Source organism: Geotrypetes seraphini, chromosome 5, assembly GCF_902459505.1.
Source record: "Geotrypetes seraphini chromosome 5, aGeoSer1.1, whole genome shotgun sequence".
NCBI lineage: Eukaryota > Metazoa > Chordata > Amphibia > Gymnophiona > Dermophiidae > Geotrypetes > Geotrypetes seraphini.
This window is the reverse complement of record NC_047088.1, coordinates 117341793-117354520: the sequence shown is the minus strand read 5'-3', so window position 1 is coordinate 117354520 and position 12728 is coordinate 117341793. Positions and strand designations below refer to the sequence as shown.

Below are 12728 nucleotides of genomic sequence, written 5' to 3'. Positions count from 1 at the left end.
TAATGTGCCCATTATATTCTATGGACGCATTAGCATTTAGTGCACACTAAATCAGCTAGCGTGCCTTTGTAAAAGACCCCCTAAATTTTTTGGATTATGCCTCAATTTGGTATTATGGGGGAATTGGACGCTTTATAGTTTCCCACTGTTCAGATCTTGATTAATGGGGACCTTACTCACATATTTACCCTAGTATGGGGCGCCAGACAGGGTTGTCCACTCTCAACCTTGCCCACTGTCAACCATGCTATTCATTTTATATCTGGAGCCTCTGGTTAGCAAAACTAGGCAGTTAGACATCATTAGGGGTATCATGGTAGGATTGCAGGAGTGTAAGATAAACCCTTGTGCAGATGATATGCTGATCTTTTTAGACCAAGCAATGACAATAGTTCCCAAGTTGATAGACCTTATTCTGTATTTTGGTTCATTCTCAGTTTTGGGAAATGTTTTTTCTGATATATTATTGAAAAGATTTGTATATAACAGAAAGAGAAGTATTCAAACAGTAAAACTTATGCAGGTAGACAAATATTGGTATATACTGATGTAAAAGAGTTTGTCAGAGATATAGTTAAATCAGAGAAAAAGCATTTGATAACAAAATTCATGTTCATAAATTGCAATATTTGTCTATATATTTTCTGAGAAGTCATACAGACTAACTATGTAAGATATGACCAAGTTTTTCAGCAATTAAAGTTTCAGATTTATGATGTAACAAAACAATGCCACCAGAAGTGAACATTAAGAGATTGGGAGGATTTCCATTGAGAAAGAATCTGCTGTTGTCCAATAGTAAGAAGAATATCAAGTAATTTCTTATGTGGGACTGGTATTATGAAAGTACATGCACATGACTTTAAACACAATAGTCTCAAGAGCAGTGGCGTACCAAGGGGGGGGCGGGAGGGGCGGTCCGCCCCGGGTACCAAGCCCTGAGGGGGTGCTCCCGGTCCGGTCCAGTTCCCCCCCCTGCGCCGGGTGTCGCGTCTGGAAACAGCCTGCAGCAAGATCGCGATGCCAGAGATCTTTGCCTGCTTCGACTGTTTCCTCCGCCACGGTCCTGCCCCTCCTCTGATGTCAGAGGAGGGGCGGGACCGCGGTGGAGGAAACAGCCGAAGCAGGCAAAGATCTCTGGCATCGCGCGATCTTGTTGCAGGCTGTTTCCCCAGGGCAGTAGCGTACCAAGGGGGGCGAGGGGGAGGTCCATCCCGGGTGCCGCCTTAGGGGGGGGGGTGCACAGCTGGCCCGGTCCCTATCGCGCTCCTACCCTCCCAGCGAAAGCAGCATCGGCGCCATTATCGAAAAAGGTAATGGCGCCAGGCCTTGGAGCACCAAGGCAGACCGCTTCTCCCCCCTCCCAGCCGAAACCCCGCTGACCCTCCTATCTCTCCTCCCCCAAGTGAAACTTTCCGACCCTCCCAGCGAAAGCAGCAAACCTCCCTCCAGTAGCGTCGGCTTTATCCTCCCTCTGCCGCATCACTGATGACGTCATCAGTAACGCGGCAGAGGGAGGAGAAAGCCGCGAAGGAGGTTTGCTGCTCTCGCTGGGAAGGTCGGAAAGGTTCACGGGGGGGGGAGATAGGAGGGTCAGCGGGGGTTCGGCTGGGAGGGGGGAGAAGCGGACTGCCTCGGTGCTCCATTACCTTCTTCGGGCAGCAGCAGCGTTTACAATTCGCTGCTGTTGCCGGCTTCAGGCCTTGTTCTCTGCCTGGTCCTGCCTACTTCCAGTTTTCATGAAGACAGGACCCGACAGAGAGGAAGGCCTGAAGCGGGCAACAGCAGTGAATTGTGAATGCTGCTGCTGCCCGATGAAGTTCAGGACATCGGGGAAGGAGCAGGAAGAAATCGGCTGCTGGCTTGGGGGTGAGGGTAGGGAAAGAATCGTGGAAGTGGAGAAATCGGCACGATGGCTTTGTGCGGGCTAGGGGGAGAGAGAAAGAAAGGAAAAAATAAAGAGGGGGGGGGGCCAGGGGGAGAGAGAAAGAAAGGCAGAAATAAAGAGGGGTCAGGGGGAGAGAGAAAGAAAGGCAGAAAGAAAGAGGGGGACCAAGGGGAGATAAAGAAAGGCAGAAATAAAGAGGGGGTCAAGGGGGAGAGAAAGAAAGGCAGAAAGAAAGAGGAGGGCTAGGGGGAGAGAGAAAGAAAGGCAGAAAGAAAGAGGGGGACCAAGGGGAGAGAAAGAAAGGCAGAAATAAAGAGGGGGGCCAGGAGGAGAGAGAAAGAAAGGCAGAAATAAAGAGGGGAGCCAGGGGGAGAGAGAAAGAAGAAGGACCAGAAGAAGGACCAGAGACTCATGAAATCACCAGACAAAAAAGTAGGAAAAATGATTTTATTTTCAACTTAGTGATCAAAATGTGTCCGTTTTGAAAATTTATATCTGCTGTCTATATTTTGCACTATGGCCCCCTTTTACTAAACCGCAATAGAGTTTTTTAGCGCAGGGAGCCTATGAGCGTCGAGAGCAGCGTGGGGCATTCAGCACAGCTCCCTACGCTAAAAACCGCTATCGCAGTTTAGTAAAAAGGGAGGGGGAATATTTGTCTATTTTTGTATAGTTGTTACTGAGGTGACATTGCATAAAGTCATCTGCCTTGACCTCTTTGAAAACCCGTGGAATATAAATGATAATTAACATTTTCTCTGCGTACAGCGTGCTTTGTGTTTTTAAAATTTTATTGTTGGTAGATCATTTTGACTTGGCCACAAAGGTAAGGGGGAGGGAGGGAGGGGAACTGCTGAAAGACATCTAGTAATCCTTGCAGGCTTGACTGCAGGGAATTATTTTTGTAAAATCATGTTTTGTTATGTGACTGGCATTATCTAGACTTTAATTTCTATGAATGAATAGAATGAAAATGATATAAAATTACTTGCTTGTTTTTATGTGCGTGCGCTGAAGGAAAGTGGAGAGAGAGTGGGCTGAGGATGCTGAAGGGAAATGGGGAAGAGAGTGGGGAGAAGACGCTGATTTATAAATTGACAATTGTACAGAATATTATTTCTTTTTATACTTTAATATAAACAATTCAAGGCTTGTGTGGATGGAATCAGGTGGTTTGCGGGGATGGGGACCGAGCTTACGGGGATTAGTCCAATAAAATGGTATTTTTTTATTTCTCATTATTTGTTTTATTTTTATTTGTTAATTTATAAAGTGGTGATTGTTATGTATCAGGTTTTTCAAATTTACATCTACTGTCTTTATATTTTGCACTGTATTAGAGGACATGTGTTACTGTTTTTTGTGGTGTTGCATTGTATCCAGGGTCTGGTTTCTTGGCGGATCAGTTTAACTTTTGTCTACATATTTCTATTTTTAGTTTGTGATTATTCCATTTTGGGCGAGGGTGTATCTCTGTTCTGTGTGTTCTGAAAAAGACATAGTTTTTAGTTGGCATTGACTACAGGACCAATTGACTGTGCGGGATCTGGCTTGTTTAGTTTTACAATGTATGTGTTGGTGTTCTAGTGCTCACTGCAATGTTTAAGATGCAGCCTTTTCCTAGGTACACTCTTGTGGTGCGATATGTAGATTGGTACTAAAAATCATATTTTTCATATAGATGGGGGGGGGGGGGTGTCAAAAAATGATGGGCCCCGGGTGCCACATACCCTAGGTATGCCACTGCTCAAGAGATAAAGAAATAGAAATGGAGAAAAATTCATTTATGATGTTCCATATGTCAGTCCAAAATTGTTTCATGTATTTAGATTCATATATAATATGAAGTAGAGTACCTGTTGACGAGGAGCAATTCCAGCAAACATCTTCCTGCAATAATTCTGCTAAAGACATCTATCAAGTAGTCCATAAAGCTCTATGATAAAGCACATACATAGATTGAAGGACTGAAGCTGATAATAGAGGCCTCATTGTTTTAGTCAAAAAATATTCACATGTATCATCAAAAACATGAGAAATATTTAGGTCCAACTGCCAAGTACTCTTGATACCAGACAATACTGATGAAGCTACATGTCCAGATGCATAAAACTGATGAGATCTCAAGATGATAGAAGTCTCTATGTATTTATTTATTTAAGCATTTATATACCACTTATAGTCTAAGTGATTTACATTAAGGTGCTCAAGCATTTTCCCCTATCTGTCCCGGCAGAGAAGACTGAAGAGAGAGGATAATTTGTTTTCAAACAATGTGATAATTGTAACCATCTGAATGCTTGTGATGAAGGTATATTAAATGTTATTGTTGTTACATTGATCTTTCACCATCCAGATGCCTTTTTCTTCATATTTCCAAAAAAAAATGGTTGATGAATTTAATTTTATTAACAGTTTATTAACAGAGAAAAGCATGTCATAACAATATTGATGCTCATAAATTAGCAATATTTGACCATATATTGTCCCAGAAGATAAACAGACCAACTCTGTAAAGAGAAAAATGAAATTTTAATAGGATATTGACTTAAATGATCAAATTCAACAAGACAAGTATGCATACCGGTATTTCTAAATCCAGTGCAATAGGTGAGACATTCTAGAAGACCATAGAGTTATTTCCCACTACTCACATGGTCTGCAGAAGAAATCCATTCCAGGTTTTTCACTCTGCCTCTAGTGTACTTCACAGTATAGCGCCCTCTAGCAATCTTCTCTTTTACATGCATGACTGTAGCTGTGTAAATTCTGCTGTTTCCATTTTATTATTTTAATTCGATGTAAGTTCATCCCTTTTGTGGATATTTTTGCGTTTGAAAAGGATTTGAAGCTCTGCTTACTCAAGAATTCACAGACTTCGGTCTGTAGCTGACAGGCCAATCACTTCGGGGTACCTGTTAGCCAGTCTGCTTAGCCTTCCTTGGAGTTCAGGGCTGTTCCTGACCTAGTCTCACTCCCTGTTAAGGGGGGGGGGGGGTCAAGCGCAGACTGTGTAGCATGCATGGGGGGCTCAGCGGTGTTCCGCAGCGCACTAGCTGTGCTTTCATGCCTCTGCCCATCCAGATACGCATCCAGTGGTCTGCAGGGCTGGAGGCATAGTCAGACAGAGATGTTTGACCAGCAGCCTGAAGATCAGGTTGAAAGATGAATTTTCAGCAGTGTGTGGCAATGAATTCTAAACTGGCCATTGAAAAGGCTAGGAGCAGCTGCAGAGTCTCTATGCCTGGTAACTGTGATTACAAAGTGAAGCTGACAGGCTAAAAAGTTAATTTCGAGGGGTTTTGAAGCTTTCCTAGTGTTCCTCTGTTTTCTCCCACCTTAAATTTATTATTTTGTAATTTTTAAAGTTTCAGAAATGTTGTTTTGGCGTGTTTTTGAAGTAAAGTCGGGTCCGTCAGCCATTTTGAATTAGCTTTTTTTTCAACTTTTCCCTGCTTCTGTAAAATTCAAAATTTTTCTAGGAAAACTGCTGGAATGGAGTCCTTAGGGTCTCCTTGTGTGGATTCATGCCAAATTTGGGAAACAAATTGCAGCATTTAGAGCGTTTTGTGCCATATGGTGCAGTCGGGTGGGGGGGTTATAACTACTGGTTCAGCCTCCCCTTCACAGAAGCAGGCGATTACACGCTCAGCTAGCTCATTCGGGTGGCCACATTTATTTGGGGGGCTTGGTTCTGCAGCTTTGTCTGTCCGCCGCAAGACGGATTCGCTGCAGCCTAAGAAGCACAAGTAGGAATCATCTAAGGGTGCCTCTATGCCCCAGGATCCAGATACCTTCTCAGAATTTAGGAGATTTTGTGGATCTGTATTTTACTCCAGGGTTCCGGCTGCTGGGTGCTTTTCTGTTTCCCCTATGAAGTATCTCAGCAGATGAGGGGGGGAGGAGGGTATGTGTCTCTGCACCTCCGTCTGCACCATCTGTTCCTCCTTCCCAGAATGTATCTGGGGTCCCAGCGGCTTCTTCGGACCTACCTGATCCTTTTTTGGACAGTGCTGTACTTCCTGGATTTAGGAATCTGGACTTGAGTCCAGGATCCGGATCCCTTTGGGGCTCCGTATCCTAGAGAAGATCCAACTGTCAGGCACTTGTTTAAGTCTGAGGCACTACCGGATCTCATTGCTGCATCTTTACCGGAGTTGAGCATGGATTCCCAGCTCGCTCCTTTTAATGTCTTCAAATTTTTCTCCCTAGCTCTGCAGCATTTGTTCGCAATCTCAGACTTTTCCTGGCATCCGGATATGAGTTCATAGTTCCGGAGCAGTTTGACTGGAGGGTCCTTTATGGAAAGCGTGGGCTATGTCCAGCTTGCATCCTTGGGCACAGGAGTGTCCACAACTTTGTGGCAGCCCAAGGGAACTTCCCTGATGTCTCAGCTGACCTGGCGCAACTCTCTCCCTAATGACGGGACAGTTGTGTTGAAAGCTATGCAAGATGTGGTTTTTCAGAAAGTTTTAAACCAGCTATTTAACCATTGGAACTGTGGTGCCTCTCTCCTTTATGGCATGTGCCTTTCTAGTTCAGCTACAACCGCCTTTTCCTTAGCTTTGTGGGCTGGGATGGCTTACATGGCGGATGGCTTCTATGTCCTTTTGAAGGTGCTGACAAGGGTGTCAGTGGATTCTATTCCGGCCCACCGAATGCTCTGGGTTTGGCAGTGGGCTGGTGATTCCTCCTCCGAGGCACCTTGGGTGCGGCTACCTTTTCAGGGGCAGTTGTTGTGTGGCACGGATCTGGTTGACCTCTTGAATTCGGTAATGGACCATCACCCGAAGACCTGGCCGGATAGTAGAGCACAGCCCAAGGGTGCTGGGCATCCTTCCTTGAGTGGCTCCTGATGATATTTTCATATCTACAGGCAACATTTTTCATCCTCTTCGCAAAGATTTTCTCAGGATTCCAGGTTGCATACACACTCTGTCTATCACCGCTCTTCTTGCATGACCTGCCTGTTCGACCCAATGACGCCAGGGAGCCGAGTACTCCTCTGCAGATAGGAGATTCGGTCCTTGCAGTTTTGGCCTGCCTGGCTGCACATTATTACAGTCCAGTAGGTCATGGAATATATTCAGTTGAGGAAAGGGACAGAGGAGATATGATTCAGACGTTCAAATACTTGAAGGGTATTAACGTAGAACAAAATCTTTTTCAGAGAAAGGAAAATGGTAAAACCAGAGGACATAATTTGAGGTTGAGGGGTGGTAGATTCAAGAGCAATGTTAGGAAATTCTACTTTACGGAGAGGGTGGTGGATGCCTGGAATGCGCTCCCAAGAGAGGTGGTGGAGAGGAAAACGGTGACTGAGTTCAAAGAAGCGTGAGATGAACACAGAGGATCTAGAATCAGAAAATAATATTAAATATTGAACTAAGGCCAGTACTGGGCAGACTTGCATGGTCTGTGTCTGTATATGGCCATTTGGGGGAGGATGGGCTGGAGAGGGCTTCAATGGCTGGGAGGGTTTAGATGGGATGGAGTAGGTTTTAACGGAAATTTCGGCAGTTGGAACCCAAGCACAGTACCGGGTAGAGCTTTGGATTCTTGCCCAGAAATAGCTAAGAAGAAAAAATTTAAATTGAATCAGGTTGGGCAGACTGGATGGACCATTTGGATCGTTATCTGCCGTCATCTACTATGTATGTTACTATGCAAGCTGGTTTTATCCAGCCTCTCTCAGACTAGTTTGTGTCTTCTCCTGTCAGAAGTCCAGACACAGTGAGCTTTCTCCAGGCTGCTGTTCAGCACATGTTGGATATTCAAGCAGTATGGCTGGTGTCAAGCTAACCTTCGGGTTTACAGAGATACTCTATTTTATCGTTCCTAAGACAGGATCAAAAGTTTGCAGACTGATTCTGATTTTGCAGCCCTTCTATCCGGCTCTTAAGCTTCCTCGGTTCTGGATGGAGATTCTGTGGTGGGTCATTTCGTCAATGGCTCCAGGGGAATTTCTGGTCTCCCTGAATCTTAAGGAGGTGAATTTTTTTTTTTAAGTCATTCAATTTTTATTAATGAAAGCACACAAAACAAAACATAACAAAAGGCAGCAAACAGAACAATCTGTAAGGAATGACAAAGGTAGCATCCTCAATAGCTCACATGGGTATGGCAGAGTCAGCTACAGATTCAAAAGCAATACAGAAACAGCGCAGGACAAGAGAAGCACTGATTAATCAGTCAAGAATCAGTCACAATAAAGCATCAATGGAGACCAAATATTGCAAAAAGTTGATTGGGAACCCCTGCATTTGGCCACTCGCAACTCATAGGCAGAAAGAACCAAAGTCCACCATCGAGAAGTAGACACCGGACTCTGCTGTTTCCAATGTAGCAACACAGTCTTGATGGCCAATCCAAGGAGAATGTCATATAAGGCTGCTTGAGTTCGAGAAAGGGGAGGCTCAAGAATCCTATCGAGTTGTTTGAAGAAAGTAGAGGGAAAAGGAAGAGGGAGAATTTGCAATACATATAATATTTGAGGGGTCAACATCATACGGATGGACTCCAATCTGCCCCACCAAGTCAAATGCAAAGGGGACCATTGAGAGCACAATGTTTGGACCTTGGTCAATAGCAGTTTAACATTCAAATCCACCGTATCTTGCCAGGTGTTACAAAAACAAATGCCCAGGTATTTAAGATCATGAGGGTACCACGTAAGGCCATAAGGGGCTATCATCACCTGGGTACAATACGAGTTCAAAGTGAGGAGTAGTGGCTCGTGGCCAGTAGGGGGTGATGTTTATGGGACGGTAATGGAATGGATATCAGAACTTGATAGTGCAGTATTAAGTGCCTATTTTTCGTATGATTCTGGGTAATTCTAGTTAGATACAAGCATATGTGTTAGTTAAGGCTACGCCCAATAGAAGCGTACGACAAACTGGTGAATAAAAATCTGAATATAAATAAAGCTAAAGCCAGAAAAACACACTACAGATTAATATAAGGGAAAGCATAATAATATCTTTTTATGTACTTTGCTATTAGGCTAGATCATGGAGGAAATCATAAAGGATACATGGACTCCATTTTGGTTCTCTGTTTTGCTATATCTTTTGTGCTTTGGAATCCATTTTGAGTCAGTGACCTTCTGTTTCTACTTTTTCTTTGTTCAGAGTTTTTCCCGCTATTAGCATCGTGGTGTTAATTGATACCAGCTGTGCCTTAGGCTGGGAAGACATATCCTAAACTGAGATATAACATTTATTAAATATGAATGAATTAAGTTATGAATGTATGGAATGCTTGGCCAAGCAAATATGAATGAAGCAAATATGAATGTGTGGCTGTGTATTGAACAAAAGAATGGGTTTTGAAAAAACATATTATATATCTTTGCAACCTAAAGAAATCCTAAAACATCTGGAAATGAGTAGCAGTCTGTAGTGTAGAGAGGGGGAGACCAGCCCTTCCTCCTCCTTTTCTAGGAAGGCTTCTGTGGGCTAAAGCCATGAAATTTGAACCTGTCAGTTTAGGGAGAGTTTTTTTTTCCTCTAAGGCTGACAACTTTTCAGCATGGAAGGGCTTAGAACATTACAGCATCTTTTTAACGAATGATGTTCTTAATATATTTTTGTGAAAATTATGATTTATATTCAGAAATGAATACAGTGGTGCCTCACACAACGAACTTAATCCGTTCCAGGAGCAAGTTTGTTATGTGAAACGTTCGTTGTGTGAAACGCGTTTTCCCATAAGAATACATGTAAAACAAAATAATTCGTTCTGCAGCCCTGTTTTCCCATAAGAATACATGTAAAACAAAATAATTCGTTCTGCAGCCCTACATTTCCCTCCCTCCACCTCACCTTATATGCAGAGTTTGCCAGCTTTCTTTTTCACCCAGCCGCACGCTTTCAAAAAGCTGTGCACGCGCAGCTGCTGAAGTTGATCAATGTTCTCCTCTCCTGCAACTTCCGGTTTCCGGTTGCGTCAGAGGAGAAGATTGAACAACAGAGCATGCGCGCATGTGCTGCTCTTTGAAAGTGTGTGGCTGGCCGAAAAAGAAAGCCGGAAAACTCGGCATCTAAGGTAAGGTGGAGGGAGATGATGGAACACTGCATTCAGACAGGAGGGTGCTGCTGTTCCCGGCTCACATTAGGAAGCGGCGAGAGTAGTTCCGCCCCCCCCCCCCGGGCCCCTCGGGCGACTTCGTTGTGTGAAACGAAGTTCGTTATAGGGAGCAAGACAAAAAGTTCGTTATGCGCAGCGTTCGCTGTACGAGGCGTCCGTTATGCGAGGCACCACTGTATAAGCAAACAAATGTACTTTTCTGAAACTTTGTCTAACTTTAAACACCTCCTTTGTTGATTTTTATTGGTTGAGAAACTGATGATGTCATAATGAGCCAAAGGTATATAATAGAGTGTCGTTAGATATTAAGCTGAGCTCATTATCAGAAGACCAGCATTTGACAACTATAACGATCTCCCATAATGTAACGATTAATGCAATTATGCTGTATTCTTTTGGTGCCATGATTGAATATAAACACAATAAAATTACTGGTAACTGAAATTTTGCATTTTTTAATTATTTTTTCACACCTTTGAGCTTATGCGTCAAATTCCTATGCTCAAAAGGCAGCACCTCAGTCTTATCCCAATTGATGGCATACCCGGATAATTTACCAAACTTGAGTGAAGAGTGAAGACAGCCGGAAGAGTATCCTCTGGGCTGGAGATGTAGAAGAGCACATCATCTGCGAAAGCGGAAAGACGTACCTCATGGGGGCCCACAAGTACACCATGGATGTCAGCAGAGGAGTCCAATTGCCTCAGCAAGGGTTCTAGGGCCAGATTGAACAGGAGGGGCGATAAAGGACAACCTTGTCGGTTTCCTCTGGACAGGGAGAAATAAGGAGATAAATGACCGTCCACATTCAATCTGGCCCTAGGGTTAGAATACAGAAGACGCACCATATCAATAAAGGCATCACCCAGTTGGAACCATAGTAAAGTATAGAATAAATATTTCCATTCCACATAGTCGAAAGCCTTTTCGGCATCTAAAGACATCACACATTGTGGAATGGAAACAGTACGGGCAGCCTGCAACACATGACAAAACACTCTTGAGTTATCAGCAGTGAGTCGCCCCCTCACAAAGCCACATTGAGTAGGATGGATGAGCAAAGGTAGAGCTTTGGCAAGTCTATCTGAAAGAAGTTTCGCCTAGATTTTACAATCATAATTGAGTAAAGAAATGGGTCTATAATTTTTAGGTAGCAATGGGTCACGGCCGGGTTTGGGAAAAATCACAATATCCGCTTCAGCAAAAGTACCCCCACCATGAAGTACCCCCTTAACCATGAAGTCATCATAAAGCCGAAGAAGTAAAGGAATCAAAATTTTTTGGAAAGTTTTATAAAAACCCAAGGGAAGACCATCCCCTCCCAGAGCCTTGCCTGATCGTAAACCTGCAATGGCCGCACTGATGTCCAAGGCTGATAGGGGTTGATTAAGATCCGCTTGAATCTTGGGAGGAAGCAGGTCACGGAAAAATTCATCAAAGTCAGCCTCGGAGGGACTGACCCCCGAGGTATACAGGTTTTCATATAAAGAACGAAATTGGGCAGTGATGGCAACAGGATCAGTAATGAGAGAGCTCTCTTTTTCTGTTTGAGGTAATTGGCTAGTAAGGTACCTGCTTTGTTTCGATGTTCATAATACAAAGCCTCCTCATGTAGCAGCAATACGCCAGCCTGCTCAGATAGAATGGTATTGTAGTGGAATTTAAGTTTACGAAGCTGCATCAGATCTGAGGCATTAGGTGAGATATGGTAGCAGACTTCTAAAGATTTTATCTGAGCCTCTAAATCAATGAGTGTTTGCTTCCGGGCTTTATTAAGATGAGCTGAGTATGCTATGATTTTACCCCTTAAATACGCCTTGTATGCGTCCCAGAGGGTCTGACAGGAAACATGCGACGTATCATTATACATAAGGTATTCTGTAGTCCATGCTTCAACTTGGGATACAAACGCTGGATCAGCCAGAAGAGCAGCATTCAAACGCCAAATAGATGCAGGAGACGAGGAGGCGGAAAGAACAAAGGATACCGAGATAGCAGAATGGTCTGACAAGGGGGCGCTATTGAGCCAGAGAACAAGGTGGCTGCATAATCTCTTCTCTCCTCCACTGATTTCTAAATCATCGCCACAGAGCAAGTTTTAAACCTTACTGTTTGAGGCTATAAATATCTCTCTCTATGCTGAGATGTCCGTGAATAAATCTACCAAATCAGATTCGCAATCGGCGCTATCATCAGGATCGAAAAGATCCAAACATGATCCCCCGACTCTGGAGAAGCTGTCGGTGAGTAAACATCCTCCGGATTCCTCCGATATAGTGCTGGATGAGATTCGCGCTTTAAAAGACCTGATCACAAAACAATATGACATTACCTGTGAGATGAGAGGTGCAAAACGCGTGTTGAAGCGTTGGAAATTAGAGCAGACATGGCGGTGCTTTCCTCAGCACAATTTGAAGAATGGGTTCAACAGCGCTTTAAAAAACTTGATCAGGAGCTGGAAGACCTTTGTAACCGCAATCATCGAAGTAACATCAGAATTATTAGTCTCGCGGAATGTGCTGAAGGGTCTGATCTTATCAAATTTCTTACAGACCAATTGCCAAAACTTCTACACTTAACATCTGACTTGCCCCTGCAGTTCGAGCGTGCCCACAGGACGCCATCTTTCTTGAAGCAAGGGTTTACACGATCGAGGCCCATTGTAGTGAAATTACTGCGCTATCCTCAGGCTCTGCAAATTCTAACTGCTGCAAAGTCAATATCGGATCTGAAATTTGAAGATAAGAAG

The 12728-nt window shown here is 43.8% G+C and overlaps 1 protein-coding gene across 6 annotated transcripts in view; it reads right to left on the bottom strand.

The window, feature by feature from the left end:
* PCNT (pericentrin) overlaps nt 1–12728 on the bottom strand; it is an 820497-nt gene that overhangs the window by 10894 nt on the left and 796875 nt on the right. For 3 of the 6 annotated variants that reach the window (XM_033944854.1, XR_004539479.1, XR_004539483.1), the window contains one exon: nt 3745–3824. The exons of the other annotated variants lie outside the window; for them this stretch is intronic. In XM_033944854.1, coding sequence (XP_033800745.1) covers nt 3793–3824 — 32 coding nt within the window. In that variant the 3' untranslated portion in view covers nt 3745–3792. Of the gene's footprint in view, nt 1–3744; nt 3825–12728 lie in introns of those variants that run through there. 6 annotated transcript variants of the gene reach the window in all.